At 54.8% G+C, this 23,417-nt stretch overlaps 1 protein-coding gene across 2 annotated transcripts; it reads left to right on the forward strand.

Moving 5' to 3' along the window:
- The first annotated feature begins 15,186 nt into the window (after nucleotides 1-15,186).
- Dusp9 (dual specificity phosphatase 9) lies at nucleotides 15,187-22,877 on the forward strand. Of its 2 annotated transcripts, none has more exons than XM_045140539.1 (4): nucleotides 15,187-15,317; nucleotides 20,385-20,798; nucleotides 21,807-22,262; nucleotides 22,482-22,877. In XM_045140539.1, exons 2-4 carry the CDS (start codon nucleotides 20,420-20,422, stop codon nucleotides 22,805-22,807), a joined length of 1,161 nt encoding a protein of 386 aa, XP_044996474.1. In that variant the 5' UTR covers nucleotides 15,187-15,317; nucleotides 20,385-20,419; the 3' UTR covers nucleotides 22,808-22,877. The 2 variants fall into 2 exon arrangements, with proteins under 2 accessions (XP_044996474.1, XP_004672125.1); XM_004672068.2 differs by lacking the exon at nucleotides 15,187-15,317 and adding an exon at nucleotides 15,985-16,126.
- Nucleotides 22,878-23,417: the final 540 nt, after the last annotated feature.

Genomic DNA, 23,417 nt, shown 5'->3' on the forward strand with positions numbered 1-23,417 from the left:
CCCAGGCCCAGAGCTCTGTAGGCACAAGAATGTGTGCGTATGTGAGTGTGTCCGTGTTGTACGTATGCATGGGTGGCTGGGGCAGGAGAGTACAAGAGACCATGTGAAAACCTAGGGAGAACAAGGCCTGTGTCTGTCTGTCTGTCTGTCTGTCTGTGCCTGTGTATACACATGCATAGAGAGCAAGCACACTCTGCCCCAGGGCCTCCAGGGCCTGAGTTGGCATGTGAGAAGCATCTTCAGGCCTTGAACAAGAGACCCTGTGCTGTGCTGGCTCCTCCATCCACACTTGTATACAAGGTCAGGAGCTCTGTGACCACACAGACACGCACAGGACGTCTGCTCTCTGAGCAGGAGAAGCATTGTGGTGCCTCCACACTGTGACCATAGCATTGTTCTTTTCACCTGCCATGGCTCTCTTCTAAGCCACCTGGTGAACCCCTACTTTACCAGCAAACTACCCCCTGGGTCCTCCACTACTATCCCAGTAACTATACCCAGAAACAAATTACCTGCGAAAACGAATCAACTTGGAGGACTCACTCTTGCATTCCGCAAGCATGTGTTGGGGCCTATTATATTATGTCTCCTCCCTATGGATAAGCTCTTAATTAATATAACTAATCATTGATTACCAAATTGTATGCACATTTAGGAAAACTGCAATTTGGATCAGAGTTTAAAGAACTAAGGGGTTGAGGACATAGCTCAGTGGTAGAGCACTTGCCTAGCATGCACAAGGCCCTGGATTATTACATACCCAGCAAAATAAAATAGACAATTCACTGAACATCTCTTCATGAAGTTACAATTTTCTTGGTTTTCCTTTTCCTGAGACTGGATCTAGAACAGTTAAAGAAACAAAACTGAATTCCTTACTCTGAAACCCTCCCGTATAGCTCAGCTTCAAACAGCACAAAAACTATAATTTGGTAAACAAAAATAGGTGGTGGTGCACACCTTTAATCCCAGCACTTGGGAGACAGAGATAGGAGGGTGGCCATGAGTTAGAGGTCAGCCTGAGACTACATAGTGAATTCCGGGTCAGCCTGGACTAGGGTGAAACCCTTCCTGGGGGGGGGGGAATACCTAACAACCCGAGTTTGATTCCTCAGTACCCATGTAAAGTCAGATGCTACATGCATCTGGAGTTTGTTTGCAGTGGTTGGAGATTCTAGAGTGCCCATATTTTCTCTCTCTCTCTCTGCAAATAAATAAAAATATTTTTTAAAAGTCACATTTCCCTTCTTCAATGACTTTTACATATACATGTTAGATCTATTTGAATGTTATTTGGGGATCTGGAATGAAATAAGGGTCCAAATATACATTTCCCACCATTGCTACCTACCTATTACTCCATTTGTTAAGTATTTTGTCTGATTTGCAATGTCATCTTTCTAATTTTTACATGTATTAGCTCTAACCCTAGTTTCTGGTTCTTAAGTTTTAGGATTGCCTTTGTATCTCCTCAGTCTGTTGTTCATTAGTGGTCAGAAGGAATGAAGAGCCCTAACTTTCTCTTTTGCTAAGTGTAAAGACTTTTAGTTCTGTACACTAGTGGTTTGGTTTGCATTTACCGTTCTTTATTGCCATCTGTAAAAAGTCTTGTCGTCTATTTCATTTGTGATTGAATCACACACATAAGATACTTATATAGCAATTAAAATGGTTAAAATAACAATGATAGTAATCATCATCATCTGTCTAAAAATCTGAAATATTTCATTTCAACATAACAACTTATGATAAAGGGTCATATCTACCAAATGGACATAAGAATCCTAAATGCTTATGTACCCAAAAACACTGCAAAATATTTGAAGCAAAAACTGACAAAACTGAAAGGTTAAAGACAACTTCATAAGGATGGCTGGAGATTTCAACAAACATCATTAACAGACAGTGTCAAATAGCACACAACAGAATCAAATTACAAATCAATAACAGAAAAATGTCTATACACCATGAATGTCAATCATATCTAAATAATTCACTGGTCAGGCTGGAGGTGTGGCTCAGCAATAGAGAGCTTCTCTAGCGTGCACAAGATCCCAGGTTTGATCCCCAACATAATAAATAAATAAAGATTCCATGACTCAAAGAGGAAATCTATAGAAAAAGTTTCGATACACTGAAATAAGTGAAAACAAAGCTACAACATGGCAAAATGTGTGGGGCGCAGCTAAAGCAGTGCTGAGAGGGACATTTATAGCACCCAAAGAAAGCCTGACTCTCTCCCTAAAATGAAACCAATTTCTCCAGTGGAAGATGCACATAAGAGTTTCCAATTTTCTCAACTCAATCAACATCTGTCATACTTAAAACTTGAGAAATGCTCACTTAAAGTCTGACACTCAGGGGCTGGAGAGATGGCTTAGCGGTTAAGGTGCTTGCCTGCAGAGCCAAAGTACCCAGGTTTGACTCCCCAGGACCCGCTTAAGCCAGATGCACTAGAGGGCATACACATCTGGAGGTCATTTGTAGCGGTTAGAGGCCCTGGCGTAACCATTTTGTCTGTCTGTCTCTCTCTCTCTCCCTGCCTATTTCTTTATCTCTCTCTCTCTCTCAAATTAATAAATAAGAATGCAATATTTTTTAAAAGTCTGACACTCTACCAACTTAACTAGCTAGGCATTACATGTAACATACACTTTAAAAGAACATTAAACGCTGAAGAAATGGCTCAGCAGTTAAGGAACTTGCCTGCAAAGCCTAACGACCCAAGTTCGATTCCCCAGTACCCACTTAAAGCCAGATGCACAAAGTGACACATGCATCTGGAGCTTGTCTGCTGTGGTACTCTTCCCAGCGCTTCTATTCTCCCTCTCTGCTTGCAAATAAATAAAATGGTTTTAACACTTGGGAGGCTGAGAAAAGAAGATCACTGTGAGTTGCAGAGTTCCAGGCCAGCCTGAGACTACATAGTGAATTCCAGGTCAATCTGGGGTAGGGTTAGACCCTTCCTCAAAAAATAAAAAAAGAACATTAAGGGTGAATATGAGCAAATTATAATGACATATGCATACAAAAATGTCATAGTGAAACCCATTATTTTCATGCCAACTAAAATAATTAATTAAATTTTTTTAAGAAGGGCTGGAGAGATGGCTCAGCAGTTAAGGTACTTGTCTACAGAGCCTAAGGACCTAGGTTTGATTCCCCAGTATCCACATAAAGCCAGATGCACTAAGTTGTGCATGTATCTGGAGTTCATTTGCAGTGGCTAGAGGCCCTGGTGTGCCCATTCTCTCTCTCTCTCTCTCTCTCTCTCTCTCTCTCTCTCTCTCTCTCTCTCTCTCTGTCCGTGTGTGTGTGTGTGTGTGTGTGTGTATAATATTGTAAAAAAGTTAAAGAAAAAACCTTAAAACCCGAATATGTCAGGAAGCTATAGGAATTAAGACCGCTTAAGTTTCGCTGTGTAGAATTAAAGACTAAAGTGTTGAGCTCTGACGGTACCTCAGATGGACTGAATAAATAACTTTAAGCAAGCCCTTCAAATGTTTCAAATCAGTGTTCCCATCTGTGAAACTCTAAGACCAACTACTTCATATGGATATGTTAGAGTCAAGTGATATACGATAAAGTATTGTGAAAACAGAAAAGTTCTGGAATGGTTTGCTAAAGCAAAATATTATCCACAAGAAAGCTTAAAACAACAGACTTTTATTTATTCTTTCTCAGTCCAGAGGCCAGAAGTCCAAGACCTGAGTATTGACAGGGCCACTGTGCCTCTGAAGGTTGAAGAGAATGCTCTGTCCCTGGCCTCAGCCTGGCTTCTGCTGGTTTGCCGGTGACCTTTGGCTTTCTTTGGCTTGTAGATCTCTGCCTCCATCCTCACATGGCATTTTTCCTTTACGTCTGTGTCCAAATTCCCCTCTTTTGTAAAGATAGCAGTCTTAATGGATTAGGGGCCCATCCTACCCCTGTCTGACCTCATCCTGCTGGCGCATCAGCAAGGAGCCAATTTCCAAATGCAGTCACAGTCACAGGTACTAGGAGTAAGGGCCTCGCCATATGAAATTCAACATAACAAGCTCTCGAAGAAGGTTATGGCAGAGAATTTTAGCCTTTCCCTGTTACGTCATATTCTATATTACATTACAGTAATCTGGTGGCTCAGTCTCCTCTCTCGCTGTCCCTCACCTTCCTATTGCTGTTTCTGCTCTCAGTGGCCGACTGCTTCCTTGTGTGCTGTTTCTGCCATTTTCCTTCCCAGAAAGCACACCGAGACTTGTCCGAGCCCTCAGTCTTCTCCCCCAAGCCTCGGGTTCTCACATTAGCAGCCTCCTTCTCAGTCTTCGTCAATGGTACAGGAAGCACCTGTGCACAAGCATATGTGTCTACCCTGTCATTATCTGCCTGTAGATCTGCGTGCCAGCCTTGTCCCCTGGTCTTGGGGATGCACAAGAAGCCTGGAGCACTGGACAGGGACAGTCCTGTCACTGCTTCGTCCCCCCCCCCCCCGCCCCGGCTCTTCCCAGGACATCCACAGCGCTCCACGCACACTTGTGCATCTGGGCAGTGGGATTCTGCTCAGCCGCCCAGGAGCCCTGTCCCTCACAGATCCCTGACAACGAGCGCTCACACGAGGTTGTGGTTTCCTCAGTAACGGAGGCCTGCAGCTGACTGGTCACAGAACCTGTGGCAGAGGTGTCCCGGGGACCACCAATGCGATGCCATGTCGGCTCGTCCTCCTCCTGCAGCACCTGGGGGGTCGGCCAGCTGAGGGAGACAGGGGAGGTCTGTGGCCAGCCAGGACTTGGCAAGCGCACACTCGCCTCCCAAGACAGCCCACCTCCCCCTGGGCAGCAACGGAGAGGGTAGAAGGTAAGAACACGGAGGCTGGGGAAGAGGGAAGCTGGGGCTGCACTGAGAAGGCCCAGGGGCCCCTGACAGACATTTTAAGGTGCCTTCCTAGAAGGAGAACCGATGGAGCAGCAATGGTGATGGGCAGGTCAGGAGAGGCGGCTGAGGGAAAGCTTGCATCAGAAAGGCCAGAGAATCTCCCCTGTACCAAAGGCTGCCAGATGCTGCCCCCGGGCTCTAGGGCACACTAGAGCGTAAGAGACAAGGGTCTGGAGTCAGCTACTGGACCCTCCCAGGAATTTGGAGTCATGTGGAAAATGGCAACAGCCACGGGAGGCTGCTGAGCTGGGACAGGGGCATGTTCTAGAAGTACCACCGACGGGCAGAAGTCTCTTAGAAACAAGGCCTATGTTTGTTTAGGCCTGACTAGGCCTTCGCTGTCTAGGTCAGGGCTAGGGTGAGAGTGAGGTGCCCTGAAGATGTATGTGAGGTGACATGGTTAGCCCAACTCCAGGTCATTCACTCGAGAGGCATATTAGGGGTACCTGCTGTGTTTGGGCCTACTGCCTCGGCAGCCACACACTCACCAGCCAGCTTAGCACAAGTGGCAGCAGGCAGGAAAGCTTTGATGATACAGGGAGGGAAGCCAGGTAACACAAGAGGCACATGCCCAGGTCTGTGGAGCCATTGGGGAGGAAGGAGAAGCAATGCAGGCACCAGGAACGCCAGGAGGAAGCGGAGGTATCGGAGTCCCACCCTTCAGCTTGTCTCACATGTTCCTGACACTCATCTTCAGGAGAGCTGGGGGAGAAACCACGAATGGTAGAAGGGGCATGCTCACCCCTTTCTTCCCTGGAAGAGACCCTAACATGGTCGGTCTCTCAAGGAGGCCGTGCCTCCAATGGTTGCATTATACCACTGCCCCCTCCTCCTCCAGGAAGGGTGGCAGAGCTCAGGGCATCCATTGCTGGCCCCCAGCCCAGGCCTTGCCTGAAACTACTTGCCTATTATGCTGCCCATCTCATGCACAGCCTTGGCAGGGGTGAGATACTACAGGGAAAGGGTCCCAGGCTCTCGACTCCTTTCATTCCTGGGTTCTATCTCCTCCTGGAATCCGCCCAGGAGCCTGGCTAGGGCAGGATGCTGGAGACAGACAACCACATCCAGCAGAGCCTGGCAGGTCCAGGGGCGAGCCATATGCAAGGCAGGCAGAGCAGTAATTGTTTTAGGGAAAGGGATGGAGTGAAAATATTCTGCACATGATGTTGACATGAATTTGGAGGGTAGGAGGAGAACTGTTTAAAGTCTAGTGGCCCACAAAACATGGGTCCGTCCATCTGGAGTCTCAGAATGTGACCTCGTTTAGAATGAGGCAAAGAACACTAGACATCCTGGGTACATTCTGCAAACTGCAAATTGAGAGCTAGGGCTGGAATAGGATTGGGAAGGAGGTGGGAGAGGGGAGGCCAGAGGGGTGCAGGAACAAGATCATTCAGGGCCTACAAACTGGACTTTGTCCTCAAGGCCACAAGGGACCATTAAGGGGCCCTGAGGGGAGGAGTAGCTGAGACAGCTGTCTCAGGACAATCACATTGGCTTTGGGGTGGGGTGAGGGCTGGATCTGGGAAAAGGCCATGTTAAGGAGGGGCTGATGCAGATGTGCAGACAAGCAAGGATAGGGTCTGACAGGGCTGCAGGGTTGCCGTTCACAGCCTTGCAGTGGTCAAAGCACCAGAATCTGGCAGTATGTAGGGGTGATAGAGAGAAATACACGGTGTCTCCCAAGCTGAGGGTGTGGAAAGATGACCATGAATCTGAAGTGCAACGGGGCTTCCAGATGGCAATGGCCAGCTGACAGTGGGAGCTATGAGCAGGACACCCAAAGACTGTGATATCACAACTATGACCCAGGAAAAAAGCAGAGGCCAACCAGTGAGGGCATGTAAAGGGAACCATGAAGACACGAAGCCCAAGACAGAGATCTAGGACAAATGAGTGCAAGGAGAAAAAGAAAAGCCAGGAGCCATGGGCTGGAGAGATGGCTCTGTGGTTAAGATGCTTACCTACAAAAGCTAACAACCCATGTTTGATTCCCCAGTACACAATTAAAAGTAGATGCACAAAGTGTCGCATGTATCTGTCCAGCATGGTGGCGCACGCCTTTAATCCCAGCACTCAGGAGGCAGAGGTAGGAGGATCGTTGTGAGTTCAAGGCCACCCTGAGACTATATAGTGAATTCCAGGTCAGCCTGAGCTAGAGTGAGACCCCACCTCAAATAAATAAATAAATAAAGCTAGGAGCCTGGAAAAATGGGGGAAAAGGAAAGGAAATCAGGCGGGTGCACCCCTGGGGCCGAAAGTTGGCGAATCAGAGTGAGGTAACATGCAGGGGCCTTGGTGAGGAAGAGAAGGTGGTGTGTGTGTATGCCAATGCAAAGTTAGTAGGGTGGCATGGCACAGGAGGAGACCTGAGCAGATGGGGTCAAGGGCACAAATGGAGAGGTTGACCAGCTTCCTGAGCCTAGATGCCAGGTGGCCAGAAGGACAACAGTGCGCTGATAGGATGGCAAAGCTTAGTCCCTTCTGGGCTCCAGCCCAGCCCTGCCTACTCCCCAGCCCCCTTACCCTTCCCCTGTCAGAGCCATCAGCCCTGAGGTTGGAAACATGGTGAGAGGGAGGCATGAGCTCATGCCAAGGTGCCAGGAGTAGACCTGCAGCCAAGGCAGAGTGGAAAGGAGAACTTCTATTGTCCTGAGCATAGCACCTACAGGCAGAGCTTGGAATCCAGCAGCTGAAGGGGCTCTGTTTGGAGGGCATGGATGAGTGGCAGTATGGAGATACTCAGGAAGCTTTTTAAAAATATTTTACTATTTATTTACTTATTTGACAGAGAAAAAGGAAGAGAGAGAGAGAGAATGGGCGCACCAGGGCCTCCAGCCACTGCAAGCAAACTCCAGATGCGTGTGCCCCCTTGTGCATCTGGCTAATGTGGGTCCTGGGGAATTGAACCTGGGTCCTTTGGCTTTGCAGGCAAACGCCTTAACCACTAAGCCATCCCTGCAGCCTCAGGAAACTTTGGAGAGCCATTTAGGGAGGTCAGATGGACAGAAGTCTGGTAGCCAGGGAGGGGGTGGAAGCTGTACAGAGATGGCAAAAGAAAAGGGACACCATAATGAGACCCTTCAGGGATAGGCAGGCTTGGCTAAGAGGAAGAGAACTAAGCACCAGTTCCCTTGCTCTGGCGTCAAGATCTCTGTAGCCTGCAGAGCCTTTCCAGGCAGACAGCTACTGCCCTTTGGTACAGGCAGACAGGAAGTACATGGGGCTGTCACTGAAATAGCACATGAGGTTTGCCTCTGGGATGTGGTAACTTGTGACGTTCTGGACGTGATTCAAAGAAAACCACCCAGAGAGCACCTGGGCATAAAAGCCCCAAGTCGGAGCCCTGGGGTTATAGGTTATCATGTGGGCAGTGGTCAATGGTACAGGGAAGTGCTCTCTGAGGAGCGGGGACATCCCTACTCCTTGACATTGGTGGTCTAGTGATGTCTCCAAGATGGAAGATAGAAAGTCTCAACAGCCATCCACCTCCAAAAACAACAAATCATCAACCACTTACCCCCATCAAAGACAGGTAGTACCAATTCAAGCTATGAGGTCACAGGCTTGAGAGATCAAGCCAGACGTTGTCAGCAGGTGCCAGCCTCTTCCCAGGAACCTGAGCCCCTGTTGAGGCTCCATGAGGTTCTGGGACACGCTGGAGGGGTTTGCTGTGTTTGTGTAAAACACCAGGGGTAGTGGTACACGCCTATAATACCAGTACTCAAGTGGTAGAAGAAGGAGGATGAGAGCAAGGCCAATCTGGGCTGCGCGACAACACAAAAAGGACCTTCAGAGTTAGCTCCGTCAGCAAAGTTCTTGCTGCACAAACATGACAGCTTGCAAACACACGCCTTTAATCCCAGCGCTGGGGAGACAGAGACCAGAGGATCTCCAGCATTTGCTTTATCGAGTCCAGCCAGATCAGTGAGCTCTAGGTTCAGTGTGAGACACTGCCTTAAAAAAAAAATAAAGGTTGGAGAGATGGCTTAGCGGTTAAGTGCTTGCCTGTGAAGCCTAAGGACCTCGGTTCGAGGCTTGATTCCCCAGGACCCATGTAAGACATATGCATAAGGTGGCACATGTGTCCGGAGTTCGTTTGCAATGGCTGGAGGCCCTGGGGCAGCCATTTATTCTCTCTCTCTCCTTTTCTCTCTCTCTCTCCCTCTTTCTCTCCCTACCTGCCTGTCACTCTCAAATAAATAAATGAAAATAAACAACAACCAAAAAACAATTGAAAAGTGATACGTGCACACACACACACAAATGCACATGGCCCTGCACACATGTGTGCCAACACTCATATGAGCATGCATTCACATACCACAGACACATGCACTAAAAAGCCAAAAGAGGGCTGGAGAGATGGCTTAGTGGTTAAGGCGTTTGCCTGCAAAGCCAAAGGACCCGGGTTCGATTCCCCAGGACCCACGTTAGCCAGATGCACAAGGGTGCGCATGCATCTGGAGTTCATCTTCAGTGGCTGGAGGCCATGGAGCGCCCATTCTCTCTCTCTCTCTCTCTCTCTCTCTCTCTCTCTCTCTCTCTCTCTCTCTCTATCTGCCTCTTTCTCTGTCAAATAAATAAATAAGCCAGAAGAAGAAATAGGTGTAGGTGTAAAGATTGGTCTGCCACCAGCCCCAGAGGATCTGAGGAGTTTCCACATCAGACCTCCAAGGCATGACTCTGGCATGGGCAGGGGAGGTGCATACCAAGCTCCTGAAGGAACATTCAGTGAGGCCCAACAGCCTTGGCCCCCGGCTATTCCCTCCAGGCCTCCCTGTATTCACACACCAGGAAGCTTTCCCTACCGCTGAGCCATCTGCACTGCTTTCCTCTTGGACAGCCCAGATCACTCCTCCATCAGCCAGTCCCAAGCTGACCATTGAAATGTCCTCTGAAGCTCGTAGTCTGGGCTTTTCTGTTTCGCCCTCCCTTCCTCGCCGGGGCCCCATGAACCACAGTCCTCATGGCTCTGGCCAGATCTCCAGCTTGGCAACCCAAGAGCTCGGGTTGCAAGTTGACAGACTGAGTTCTGGGTCACTCTCATGGTCCCATGCCATGTGGGCCACAGCAGCTCCCCCTGGAAGCTTCCAACCCCTAGATCGAATCTCGGACCTCTGTTCCCAGAGCCATCATGCCCTCCCTTCTCCCCTTCTCTCGTGATCACACAGTGGCTCTGGGCACAAACTAGGCAGCTATATTGAAGACAGCTCAACATGTGAAAGCAGTGCAGTGAGGGCCCCCAGAAAGGGTCCAGTGACATCACAATTCCTCACTGGGAGGGCCTGGTTCAGAGGGAAGCTGGTTGGAGGTGCCCCACCCTTGGCATCTCTCAGGCAGGGGTTAGCTGATCTTTGCCTGCCTCCCTCGTGTCTCACTGTCCTCTGTCTCTGCCCTCCTCTCACCCCACCTTCTCTCTGCCCAGGGGCTGGCCCCAGGGATGAGCAGGTCACACGGCATGGCATCTGCATGTTCCTTGTAGGGTGCTCTCAGAACACCAATCAGTTACTGATGTGGGAAGCAGGTACTGAGGGGTAATAGCTGCTCGCTAAATTTAGACAGAAAATCCCCACAGAGTTGGCAGAAATATCCTGAGCCTTCCTTGTGGCAGGAAGGCCTCTCAGTAGGAAAGTGGGGAGGGTGCAGTGAGGGTACCCCTCTGTTAGAATTACGCCCTCTGCCAGGCTAGGGTGCCTGTGCCAGGGACTCCACTTGGTGGGGTTTGCTGCTGGGCGTTTTGGCATTCCCCATTGTGGCCCCGGCTCTATGCACCAATCTGTATCCAGAGCAGAGGGAGCTGTGTTCTTCCTGCTCCACTGGCTAGGTGGGTTTGAGGGGGAGGGGGCCCAGAGGCCCCAAGCCTGTGGGAAAGACTAACCCGAGGCCCAGAGGGCACAGGCCACTCCCCTCTGTACAGACTGAGGCCTGACTGGCGTCATTCTACCCCTGACTCCCTTGACTGCTGGGGAGGGGATTGACTGCGTCACTTCTCTCTGCGCCTCACTTTCCTCATCTGTAAGTTACATCAGGAGCTGTGAGAAGGACTGAGTGAGAACACAGGCACCCTGTCACCACCTGTCATCCTCATAGCCACAACGAAGAGACCTTTATCTGTCCCTTGAACTGCTGTCATCATTACTCAAGAGCCTGTGAAGGGGGCCAACACACACACACACAGCAGAAAGCTCAGACGGAGGCAGTGGTGGTCAAAGGGCAGGCAGGTTAGAAGCATGACAACATGGCAGGCCCTCCTGGAGGCCACCTATCTCAGTCAGCTTAGCCTCCTTGCCTAGAAGGTCACTTGGGGCACCTGTAGCTCGGCTTCTGCTTTGGGTACGCCTCTGGCTGGACAGATCATGACTGGCAGGGTGCAGGAAGCCAAAGGAGCCCCGAGTCTTGCAATGGCGGAGGAGAGGAATAGCTGGACAAGGAGGTCACCGGGGGAGCCTACAGGCAAGACAATTGGGGTGCTTAGGGCTGCAAGGACCCCCCGCGCTCTCTCCAGGAGCCACTCCCCCACTCCCACAGACATCTCAGGCAGAGAGCGCTCACTTCACAGTACGTCTTGTTTCTTGTGATGAGCAGGCCTAACTGGCAAGACACATTCCTGGCCGGGGTGGGAGATGCACACAGACATGTGAGCAGAAAACCTGATAAGCTGCACACAGACGCAGAGCCACGGGGGTAGAGGTCTGAGGAAGGGGTGCAGGGCATGCATCTGTTTAGTCCTCCCTGGCCCTATCCTTCCCTCTTTGGTGGCTCCTTGGCCTCACTCAGCCCCTGACTTTACTTGAATAAGCCAGAAAGTCACTGCCCCCCCACTCTTCAGTGCAGGTAGCTATGGCTTCTGCCTCCCCTCACCTCCCTTTGCCTGTCCAGACAGTGGGTGTGGGTGGCTGGCTCCCTCCGGGTAAAAGGGTTATGTCATCATTAATGCAGATCCAGATACCCGCACAGCTTCTTGGGAGGACAAGGACCAGGAGCCTGTGTGGATGGCCCGGGGGGTTATAACCAGGTTATTGAACCTGGCTCCTGAGGTCCTGCCCTCAAGAAATCAATCACCATGGTGGGTAGCCCCCCCACACACACCCTGCTCCCCACCACCTCTCCTCTCGCCTCCCTCCTGTCCCTGCTTGGCGCTAGCAACCCTCGGGCTCTGCTGCCTGCCTGGCCTGCCTTGGACCCCGTCTGCAAGTACAGCGTAGGGAGCTGCCACCAGGGGCCACTTCGTAGCGTAGTCCTGATGGAAACCACCAAGAACAGGTTGGCATGGTCCTGGTGGCATGGTGACTAGTAGCAAGGTCCATCTAGAAGATGTTGGCTGAAGTGCTGGAGATCAGGAGTGAAGGCCAAGGGAGGGGTTGAGCTAAGCGATGCCATGGCAGACAGGCACACCCGTGATGTCAGCAGATGGCTTCAGGCTTCAGGTATTCCTCTCGGGGGGAACCCAGTGGTCACCCAGAAAGAAAACCTAGGTGTGTTTGCACCTAAGCACTGACCCAAAGGTGTGAGCAGGGATTCCTCGTGGGAAGCCTTTGGCCTAGAGCCCAGCACCCTTGAGGATAGAGTTGCTTGGAGGAGCCAGGATAAAGCCAAAGACCCAGGACAGATGGAAGCCCCTTCTCAGCCCAGCATGGGGACTATGCTCCTCCCAGGGCTGCAGTTGCCTGAAGAGTGGCCCTGAATGTGAACCCAAAGAAAGTGTACCTTAAAAGCCTTAAAAGATATAGATGTCCTTAGCCAAAGGGCCACCACATCATGGAGTGACAGAACTAGGCCAAACATGTCAGGCTGAAGACATCATATCTACCCCCCAAGGAAGGCCTGTCATCCTTGCTCCTCCTGGCCTGGGGCTGCAGGCTCCTGGGGCTACTTTCAGTGTCTTTCGGCTGTTACCTGAGAGGTTTAGGAGGGCATGGGCTATGGAAGGTAATAAGATTGTCACCTCCTGAAGGCCATCCCCGAGGAATGGAAGAAGGGAAAGGGAGGAAGTGACCTGCTGGTAGCCCTGGGCTAGTGCTGAGTGCCTTGGGCCTGCAGGCAGCAGAGGGACTAGAATGCACTCAAGGGAGATAGCATAGACAGGGCAAGGGCTGAGCTGACCAGTCACCTCAGCTGAGGTTTTTCTGGGAGCAAGCAGGACTTAAGATGAAAGCCACCCATGCCCCCAATTCAGCAATTTTAGGAACTTGAACTCAGGTCTTCTTCATAAAGGTTCAGCATTTTATTCCCCAGTCCCCAACAGAGCACAGACTGGGCCTTGATAATCCAGAAAAGTTCCTGGAGATGAAGAGGGTTCTCTATTTCCAGAAGCCAAGCAGGTCTGGGCCTGGCACCTTCAATCGCCCAGGTGTCTCCAACCCCTCCTGGACTTTGGCTTTATTCTCTTGTGAAAATAGGTGGTTCTTGTTGCTTGAAAAGCAGTGGCCCCTTTGGGAGGCCTGAAGTGGGTGCTTTGCAGGGACAGGGATGGGGACAGCTCTAGCCGATCCAAGCATAACTGCCCCAGTGTCTTGGCCCTAAGTCACGGGAGTGCAGGTGGAAAGGGTGGTCATGAATCTGCCTAGTGCCACCTTTGAATCCGTTCACCACGCAAGTGTCCTATGTCCCCTGCAAATGGGAGGGGCAGGGCTAGCCTGATCTTTCTTGCCCCTGTGGATTTTCCTGTATGGACAGAGAAAAGGTCCATTGCAATAGGGTACAGTGTTCATCATCTATCCATTTCTAAGGAAAGGTCCCATAACATCAGAACAAGTGGCAGTGGGGACTGGTAAAGAGATGTGGAGCTAGCAGCAGTGAGCTTGCCAGCACAGAATCATGGGCACAGACCCCCGTTCCATTGGGGATGGTCCAGAGAGAAGGTTGGCTGCCAGCCAAAGACCCCTCCCTAGCAGGATGAAGGTGGGAAGGCTGGCCTCCCTCTAAGAGGAGCTGAACTGCTCAAGCTGAGGTGAAGAGGGGCGGTCAGGGCTCTGGGGCAAAGTGGTCATGTCAGGCTGGTGGCAGCCACTCTCTTCCCTGACTCATGCATCATTTTCTGGAATGTACAGCAAAATTCACCCAGGGGTTCACAGGGTCTCAGCTCTCTCCCCAAATGTACAGACCAGAGATGGGCCAGGGACTTGGGTGCATGGAAGCAAAGCTGCCACCTTCCTCCCTCTTGCAGGGGTAATGACTCAGAGGAATTCTGCACTGCTGTGGACACAAGCCACCAAACAGGGCAGCCAGGCCTCCCTTCATGGTGCTGCTGGCATCCCAGCTCTGCCTGGCCTCGTCCAATTCTGTCCATCCCGGGCAGAGGAGCCAGCCCTTGGGCACCTTGGGCCACAGGCTGGTTCTCAGCATCTGCCCAGTGTAGAACTTCCTAAGCCTCAGCTCACCCATGGCCCTGTTTCTGCCTCTCCCTTCTTCCACAAAGCTGGAACAAGGGCCTATCTTGTACTCAGCCAGTTGAGGCTCTGGGCTCTGCCACATTACTGGGCAACCCCCACCACCACTATCTCAATTGACCTAGCTATGGCATGGGAACACTCACTTCTGACTTCGGGAACTAGTCTGAGTCTCAAATGAAGTCCTTGGGTGGGAATGCTTGGGACCTTTGATGCAGAGGGAAGCATATGGGACCTGGTGCCAACATCTTCCTCCCCACATGCTCCTAGCCCCTCCTCCAGCATCTTGGCCCCACCCCTTCCAGGCACTGAGGCTCTCATGTTATTCCTATTAGACAAAACCCGACATGTGAGAATGAGAGAAAATTGTACAGGAGGACTTGGGTGGGGGCACTTGCAGCGCTGTCAGCTGGACCCGGTGCATTGCAGGGATGGGAGGTGGCTCTGTGGGCCAAGCCATAGCAAGTCCTCAATGGACCCCTTCACTTCTGCTGGAATCAGGGATGCCAGTGTAGACTTCGCAATGCATCTTGCTGTCCCTCCCAATCGCAGCCTAGGTTAAGGTCCCACACACACTCTGGTACCCAAGCTTGCAGACCACCCCCCCCACACACACACACACGTAACAGCACTATTTGCGATTGGGGACGACTGGAAGCTTGCAGGTGGGAGGAAAGCTGATGGGGGCGTGGGACGCAGGAGATGCTGGGCAGGCCGCGGCCCCTCCCCAATCCCTCCCTGCGCGGCTGGCGACATTGCCCCTCCTGGGCTGGGGGCGGAGAAGACCGCGACGGGAGAGGAGGAGGCGGCGGTGGCGGAGGCGGCGGCGGAGGCGGGATTTGGAGTTTCCCTCCACTGCATTGGCGGCGGTGGCGGCAGCCCCTAAGCTCCCGGCGAGGCCGCCGCCCGGAGCTCTGGTGGCGTTCGGAGGTAGCAGTGGCGCTTCCCAGTGCCCGAGCTACGGAAACTTCCCGGTCGCGACGCACGGAGCCCTGACGGGAGCTGAGCCCAGCCGAGGTGAGCAGAGCACGCGCCGCCAGGGCCCCCAACCCCACCCCCACCCTGCCTGGCTGCCCCCCCCACGTCTTCCTCCACCCTGCACCCCCAAAGTCCTGCCAAGCACATCTCCACGGGCTGAAGCGAGCACCCCTGCAAGACCCATTGGGTCTTACCACTGCACACGCCAGCATCCTACCTGTGCACCTCCCATGTCCCTGGCCACTTCCACCGGCTGCACAGTCGCGCGCGAACAAACCACGCATCCTGGTCCCTGTACCGCACACACCGCAGCCCCCCGACCCGCCACTCACCACTGTCTCCAACTCATGCCAGCACGCATCCCCAACCCTGCCACACCCCAGTGCCCACCCAGGTGCTCACACGCTTCGAGCCCATCCTGCCATATCTGCACTAACGTAGCTCCCTCCACTCTGTCCCCATCCTCGCAAACTTCCCATATGCCCATTACAGACACCCCACCCACGTCCCCAGTCCAGAGACACTGTAGTCCACCCACAAACGCACACCTCAGCGGCCGACACTCCCTACTCCCCTGGCAGACACCTCCAGCATCCCCAGCACCCCAACAAGCAGCATGCTCTCCAGCATCTTGCCCCGCCCCCATCGCAAATAGCCCTCAACACCCCCACCACATCACTGAGTCCCTCCCACCACTCCCCCCAACACCTGGCACACAAGCCCTGGGGCTGCAGCATTTGGTGGCATCCCTGCCAGGCAGTGGCTCACCAGCCTGGGACCCTCCACCCTCCCTAAACAGACCTTGAGACTCCCCCAGGAACTGGCCTGACAGACACTTGAGGCCCAAGGTACGTTACTTAGATGGAGAAGGCTGAGGGGCCGCGGGTGGTGGGGGAGGGCAGAGAAAGGCAGGCACTGAAATAGATGAGGCACAGCTGGGACCAAAGGGGCACCAGTTACCCGGCCCACACGTAGTGGGCTGCTTCCTTACGGGCAGGAGTCCGCGTGCACTGTTTGTGTCCCAGGCTGCTTGTGTGCTGTGGGGAGGGCTATGTGTGCACGTGTGCTTGTGCGTGTCTGGGAGGAGTGTGAGATCGGCAGAAGGAAAAAGCCGGAGCAGCACCCTCCTGGGCTCCCCAGGCAACAATTGGTTTCATTCATTCATGCCTTCTTTGTTAACGATCATTTCTTCCGTGAGCCCCTGGCACGCGTGCCCGGCCCTGCATGGGGGCTGGGGCCAGCTTGGGGCCGGGCACACACCCGTTCCTGCCTTGGAGGAACTCCCAGTCCCGCGAGGAGCCCGACCAGGAAAATCAGAAAGCCATTCCCAGCAGAAAGTGGATTTGGTGGAAAAGACACTGGATTTGGCAGGAACGCTGTCTCTGGGAGTTGAGCTCCTGGCCATGTGACCCGGCCGCGACAGCCGAAATCCTGCCACTCCGCCAGGCGGGAACAGTGCATTTCTGGGGCGGGGGGCGGTGGAAGGCGGGGCGCCGCTCTCCGGAGGCTCCCAGGACCCGAGAGTGCAAGCGGCACGCGCGGGGCCTGCAGGGGGGCGGCATCCTGGCGGCCTCCCGGGGGCGTTGGCCCGGCCGGGGGCACCCGCGGGGGCGGCAGTGGGCGCAGCGCCCACCCTGCGGCGAGTCGCGAGCGCGCCGCCTGGCTCCGCCCGCCCGCCGGAGAGAGCCAGGCGAGGCCCGGGAGCGCGGTGGCCTCCAAGAGCCCTGGCCGCCCGCCGGGGGAGCTGCCGTAGGGCGGGGCTCGCGCCTGAGCAGGCGCTGCAGGGGGCCTGGGTGGGGGCGGGTCCGGCTGGGGGGGGGGGGGCTTGGCTGCGCTGAGCCCTGCAGTGCGGAGGTGGCAACAGGTTCCCATTTGTCCTGTTGCTGGCGCTGCGGACGCTGCGGACAGCAGGCACTGGACACTGACTTTAGAGATTGAGCGCTCTTTATCCCCTCCCACTTTGTCCCCGTGGGGGGCTTACCCGCAGGGAGCTGCAACTAGGTGCAGGGGGAAAACTGCCCAGGTGTGGGCAGACGTGTGACTGATTGTTGACATCTACGTTTCTCTCTCCTTTACCTTGCTCATCCCCAGCACAGCTCCTGTCACCTCCTCCAGGAAGTCCTCTCCAGAGGGCATGTCTGGACACCTCAGAGCGCCTCTTTCCCTGGGGTTAATGATCCTCAACCCAAGCACACCGAGCCTCCTGGGTAGGGCAGGTGGGATACTGAATCTTTAGCACCCTGCCAGCCATAGCCTCGTGCCACCACCCCCCATCCACGGCATGGCCAAGCCCTAGCCCTGCTGCTGGCATGCTGCAGAACCTTTGCGGTGTCTTCAACCCCTGACCACCCACAGATGCATGGGGTCTGGAGGCAGTCCCTAGGCTGGGTGACCATGGCCAGGTGGCAGCTGGTGACCACTATAGGACTAGGGTGTAAGAGATGGAGAAGTTACAGCTGAGACAGGGAGACATGGCTCATGTCACAGCTTTCCCAAACCACCCTTCCCCCGCCCGAGGAGGTGCAGAAAAGGGAGCTTGCAGGTTTGTCTATGAGACCAGGAGGAGATTGCCAGGCCTGGATCATGGCCATGCAACATAGGAAGGATGTCTGGCTGGGGCTGTGTCCCCAGAGTCCCATGTGCCCAGAACCCCTGCAGGCAGGCATTGTGGCCATCCTAGAAGCAGGGGCCCGGTGAAATGTGGCCCACAAGTCTTGACCTGATGGCCCGCTGCAGGGTTGGAAGGAGAGGGGCCAAACTGGAGGCCCCTCTGAGGGGAGCTAACTCTCTGTGGCTGGCTCCTTCCCTAGGATCACTTCCTACAGCTTTGCATCTTAATCCTGACTCGTAAGAAGAGGCTTTTCAATGGACAGAGCAGTGATGCTAAATGTTGCCCTCGTAGGTGACTTTAAATGCGGTGTCCATTCTGTGTGGACAGGTCTACTTTCCTTTCTTTGGTTCTTTAGGCTACATTCCCAGAAATTGGCAGTGTGGCTATTTCTTATCTAGTTATTGATGCATATTGCTATACTTCTTTCCAAGAGGGTGCTACCAAAACAAAATCCCCCAGGAAGAGAACAACATACCTGTTTCACAGTAACCTTGCCAACACTGGGTGTTCTCATTTTGAGAACATTCTACTAATGTAGTAAGTGGGGATTGCTACCTTGTTTTTTTGAGTTGCCTTTCCTTCCATGCCTGAGATTGAACCTTCCCCCAAATATTTCTTACCCCATCACATTCCTTCCTTCGGGCAGTTTGCAGTCCTTTGGAGTTTCTTACCCATTTATCTCCCGGGGTCTTAACCTTTTGATTATTTTGTGTGACCTTTATCTTATCTGTTGTATGTTTTCCTTCAACACTGTTATTTGCTTTTCTTGGGCATTAAGCAGGGAAAGGACACATGGCCAGATGGGCCTTTTAGAAGTCTCCCTGTCTCTCCTTACATGGTCAGTACTTATCTCCCTGATATCTTGTGTGGTGTCTTTGCTCATTGTTGATCAATCCTGCTGGACTGGGAGCACCGGGCCCTGTGGGTCCCGCCTGATCATCACCTGTGCCTGTGCGAAGGATGGAGGCCACCAGGCTTTACTGACTGGTGCTCTGGCATAGAGCAGGGTGGAGGTAGGAAGGCTGCTTCAGAAGCTGTGAAGGTGACCTCTGTAGCCATGGCCAGTGCAGGACACAGAGAAAGTATGAGGATGGGGACAGATTGAAGTAGAAACCCTCTGGACGCATCCATCCCAGGGGTGTTTAAGGCAAGGGAAGGAGGCAAGTGGGAGGAGCCTCGGGTGGTTCCGACTGATTTACCGTGGTAAAAGTAGAGTGCTCCAGTTTAGGGCTGGATGCCCAGAATTCTTTAATCAGGCGTGTGTAAATGAAGCTCCGGTGGGAGTAGGGAGCTCTGGAGCTGCTCTGTGCTCCTATGATTTCAGTGGCATCCCACGGCCGCCCAAAGTAGTGGCTCTGATTGGCCCATTGTACAGATGGAGCCAGTTAGGGCTGCCCAGAGGATTGGGCGGTCCAGTATATCTGTGCGAGTTGAGGCAGTTTCTGGGGCAGGGGCTCTGGGCTATTGTCCCCACCCCTCCCCCTGCCTCCAGGAACTCGGCTGGCGCCGAGCAGGGGAACTGCAATTGGTCCCCTGCTGGGCCCCCCGACCTGCCCTTGGCCTCTGACCCGACCCTGTGCCGCCTTGGTGGAAGCCCCAGCTAGCCTGCCACTCGAGACTCCCACCCTGCTGCTTCACTTGCGCCCGTTGGCTCGCTGGCCTCTGAGCCCGCCCCGCCGCCCCGCCCCGCCCCAGCCCGCCCCTCGAAGCTGCTACTCCGAGTCCATCCGAAGACGGGCTTCCTAGGTGGAAGCTGGGTCCCGGTGCCAGGAAGCGGCCGGCGCGCGAGCGGTGGGAGGCTATCTTCCACGTGCGAGCTTGCTCCGCCGCCCGCCCCGCCCCTCCCGGAGCCCGGGCCCGGGGCTCCCCGCCGGGGAACCGTACCCGCTCCCTGCCGTGGCACTAGCCGTGGCCAGGACGTCCACGTGTGGCCGTCTACCCCCGGATCGCGCTCCAGGTCTCTCCTTTTGTTCTTTGCTGGAGGGTGGGGAGTGGGGCCCGGTCGACTCTTAGAGGACCCCGCCACCTCGGTGACCTCCTCGTTCCCTTGCTCAGCCGGGCTGTGGAGACGACCTAGGCTTTGAACCCCGTCCCCGCACACCTACCCCAAATAGAACTTGGGGGAGTGATGGGGCTCGGGCAGAGTGAGATTCAGAAGGGGGTTGTGAAGGAGAGGGGCTGAGGCCTACGGGAACCCCCCAAAAAAGGGTTGACGAGGCCGGTAGACACTCAGCCCTCTTCTGGGGTACCCATCACGCTTCCCCCAGCTGGGAAGGGAGCGGCGCCACCGTGGTGACCTGGGGGTGCTCCTCCCGGGGCGCTCTCCTGCGTGTCCTCGCTGCGGGTGGGGCGCGCGCAGGGGAGCCGGCGGTGGAGGAATGTCCCCGAGGGGACTCCGGGCGCCTGCCTTCAGGACTTCCCGTCTCCACCGGCCCGCTCGGCCTCGGCGGGCCGCGGACACGGCCCTGCGCTCACCACCTCCCTTCTCTCGCCAGCACGCGCTGCCCGACGTGCAGGACCTCGCACGCCCATGGAGGGCCTGGGCCGCTCGCCCCTGTGGCTGCGCCAGGAGCTGTCGCCCCCGCGCCCGCGCCCGCGGCTGCTGCTGTTGGACTGCCGCAGCCGGGAGCTGTACGAGTCGGCGCGCATCGGCGGGGCGCTGAGCGTGGCCCTGCCCGCGCTGCTGCTGCGCCGCCTGCGGAGAGGGAGCCTGTCGGTGCGCGCGCTCCTGCCCGGGCCGCCGCTGCAGCCGCCCCCTCCCGCCCCGGTGCTCCTGTACGACCAGGGCGGGGGGCGGCGCCGGCGCGGAGAGGCAGAGGCCGAGGTCGAAGAGTGGGAGGCCGAGTCGGTGCTGGGCACCCTGCTCCAGAAGCTGCGTGAGGAAGGCTACCTGGCCTACTACCTACAGGGTAGGTGCGAGCGGGCACCAGTCGGGGGTGGCCTCCCACGTTAGGACTCAGGCCAGGGGCGCCCGGGTCCTGACTTCCCAGAGGACTTCACAAGGCAAGCTCCATCTTACTTTCTGTAAAGTGGAGGGGAGCCCCTGCCTCCCTCCCCCCCCCCCATTAACCTGCTAGGCGTCTTGTGAGGACTTGAATCCAAGCATGGCCTTGGGCAAGTCCTTCATCTTTTCAAGTTTCTGAGTCTGGAACATGGGGAGAATTGGCCTGAGACCGACCTAGTTCACAAGATGCTCAAGAACAGGAGTAGCAAGCATGGGCGCCCTGTGTCTTGACCTCTGTTCCCCCGAGGGCCTGGCTCACATAGCAGGGGGAAACTTCAGGCTCTGGAAGAGGAGAGGCATAAACAAAGCAGAGAGCTAGACAGAGTATCCTGGAGAAGCAGCCTCCGCCGCAGTCATGGCAGGGCCTGGGGTGACCGGTGGGACGGCTGGCTGACCAGATCTTTTGGCTTTTTGTGAAACCAGACACCCCCTCCCCAGAGACCCAGAGCAGGCCAAGGTTCTCCTGAACCATATAAAACCAGCTGTCCCCACCTCCTGATCAATCCATCACCAAGAAAGGTCATTGAGCTGTATTGGGGATATAGAAATAGAGAAAGTATCAGGTTTCGAGGCCCTGCCCCCAGCCAGGAAAACTGCAGAACCCAGTGAAGGAGATGCTGGCTTCTTGGAACTTTAGAAGCAGACCAGTGGGATGACATGCGCTCTACCAGGCACTCCACTTCTTCCGCTCTCTCTTCATCCCTCTTGGCTACACTGGATCAGGAGATACCCAGTCAGAGAATTGACAACTGAACCTGCCCTTCTCTTTAACTGGTGGCTGTTGTCCTCTGTTGAGGCCTGGCACCTGCCTCCTCTTCTTGTCCTTAGGGCTGGCTCCCTAGCCTTAGCCAGGGACACGTGGCTGCCCCGGAAGCCCGGTTAACAGGATCCCTTACACTTTCTCCCCGGACAGGTGGCTTCAGCAGATTTCAGGCAGAATGCCCCCACTTGTGTGAAACCAGCCTCAATGGCCGCGCTGGCTCAGGCATGACCCCAATGCCCAGCCCAGCGCCCGTTGTGGGGCTGGGTGGCCTGTGCCTGAGCTCCGACTTGTCTGATGTGGAGTCTGAGGCTGATCGCGACTCCATGAGCTGTGGCTTGGATTCAGAAGGCACCACGCCCCCTCCAACTGGGCTCCTGCCATCCTTCCCAGTCCAGATCCTGCCCAACCTATACCTGGGCAGTGCTCGAGATTCAGCCAACTTGGAGAGCCTAGCCAAGCTTGGCATCCGCTACATCCTCAATGTCACCCCCAACCTCCCAAACCTCTTTGAGAAGAATGGTGACTTCCACTACAAGCAGATCCCCATCTCTGACCACTGGAGCCAGAACCTGTCCCAGTTCTTTCCGGAGGCCATTGCATTCATTGGTGAGTCCTCCCTGACCTTCCTCCCTTTCCAGCCCACCCCACCCCCAAGAGAATTCCACACTGGCTTAGCCACCATTCCCAGAGATAGTGTGGCCCTTGGGTGAAGGAGGCAGGGCTCCCTGGATTGGAGGGTAGGGAGACTACGACTCCACAAGGCCACGTGGCTTTGGCCTCACTCATGCTTGCCTTTGGGGGGTCTCCCTGCCCTTCCCCACCTAGATGAGGCCTTGTCCCAGAACTGCGGGGTGCTCGTCCACTGCCTGGCAGGGGTCAGCCGCTCTGTCACCGTCACCGTGGCCTACCTCATGCAGAAACTCCACCTCTCACTCAACGACGCCTATGACCTGGTCAAGCGGAAGAAGTCTAACATCTCGCCCAACTTCAACTTCATGGGGCAGCTGCTAGACTTTGAACGCAGCCTGCGCCTAGAGGAGAGGCGCGCCCGGGGTCAGGACAGTGGAGGTCCTGAGTCCACTGCCTCCGATCCACCCTCCTTCTTCACTACCCCCACCAGCGATGGGATCTTTGAGCTGGATCCCACATAAGGCCCTGCAGGGCCGCCTGGCTGGTCCCCACCTGTGACCCCATGTGTTTGGGGGAGGGGACGCAGCTGTAAGCAAGGGGCTGGGGGGAGGGGGGAGGGCAAGCTCAATACCTCACGCAGGGGCGGTGGAGCGAGGCAGGCGCAGAGCAGAGACCTGCCCTGCCTACTCGGGCCAGCCCGGGAATCTATTACACGTGCCTATGGGCCGGCCCGGGGCCACCGGCCTGACCCGCACCGCTTTTGGGCGGGACCATGCTCCAGAACCTGCCTTTTCTGCGACTGTTACCTTATTCTTTGGGGGGTGGGGGTGGGGCTTCTATCTGAGGGACCATTTCAGCCTGCTTCCTGGGCCTTCCTGCTGTGTTTCCTTCAAGAAGGAGGCTAGCTACATTTTGCCACAGCGATCTGCTCTCAGTCTCTTCCCTGTCCCCCAGTGGCCATCTATGGGGTAGGGGCTTGCCAGTTCCACTAGTGTATTCCCCTTCCTCCTCCTCTGACAAGGGCTTGGACCCCCTCTTAGGATTGGGAGTCTTACAGAGGGTTTGGACCCAGAGACACAGTGGCTGCTTAGCATCCACAGGAGCAGCCTCTTCGGGTGGCTTCTTGCTGGA

The sequence above is a fragment of the Jaculus jaculus genome, chromosome X (genome assembly GCF_020740685.1).
Source record: "Jaculus jaculus isolate mJacJac1 chromosome X, mJacJac1.mat.Y.cur, whole genome shotgun sequence".
NCBI lineage: Eukaryota > Metazoa > Chordata > Mammalia > Rodentia > Dipodidae > Jaculus > Jaculus jaculus.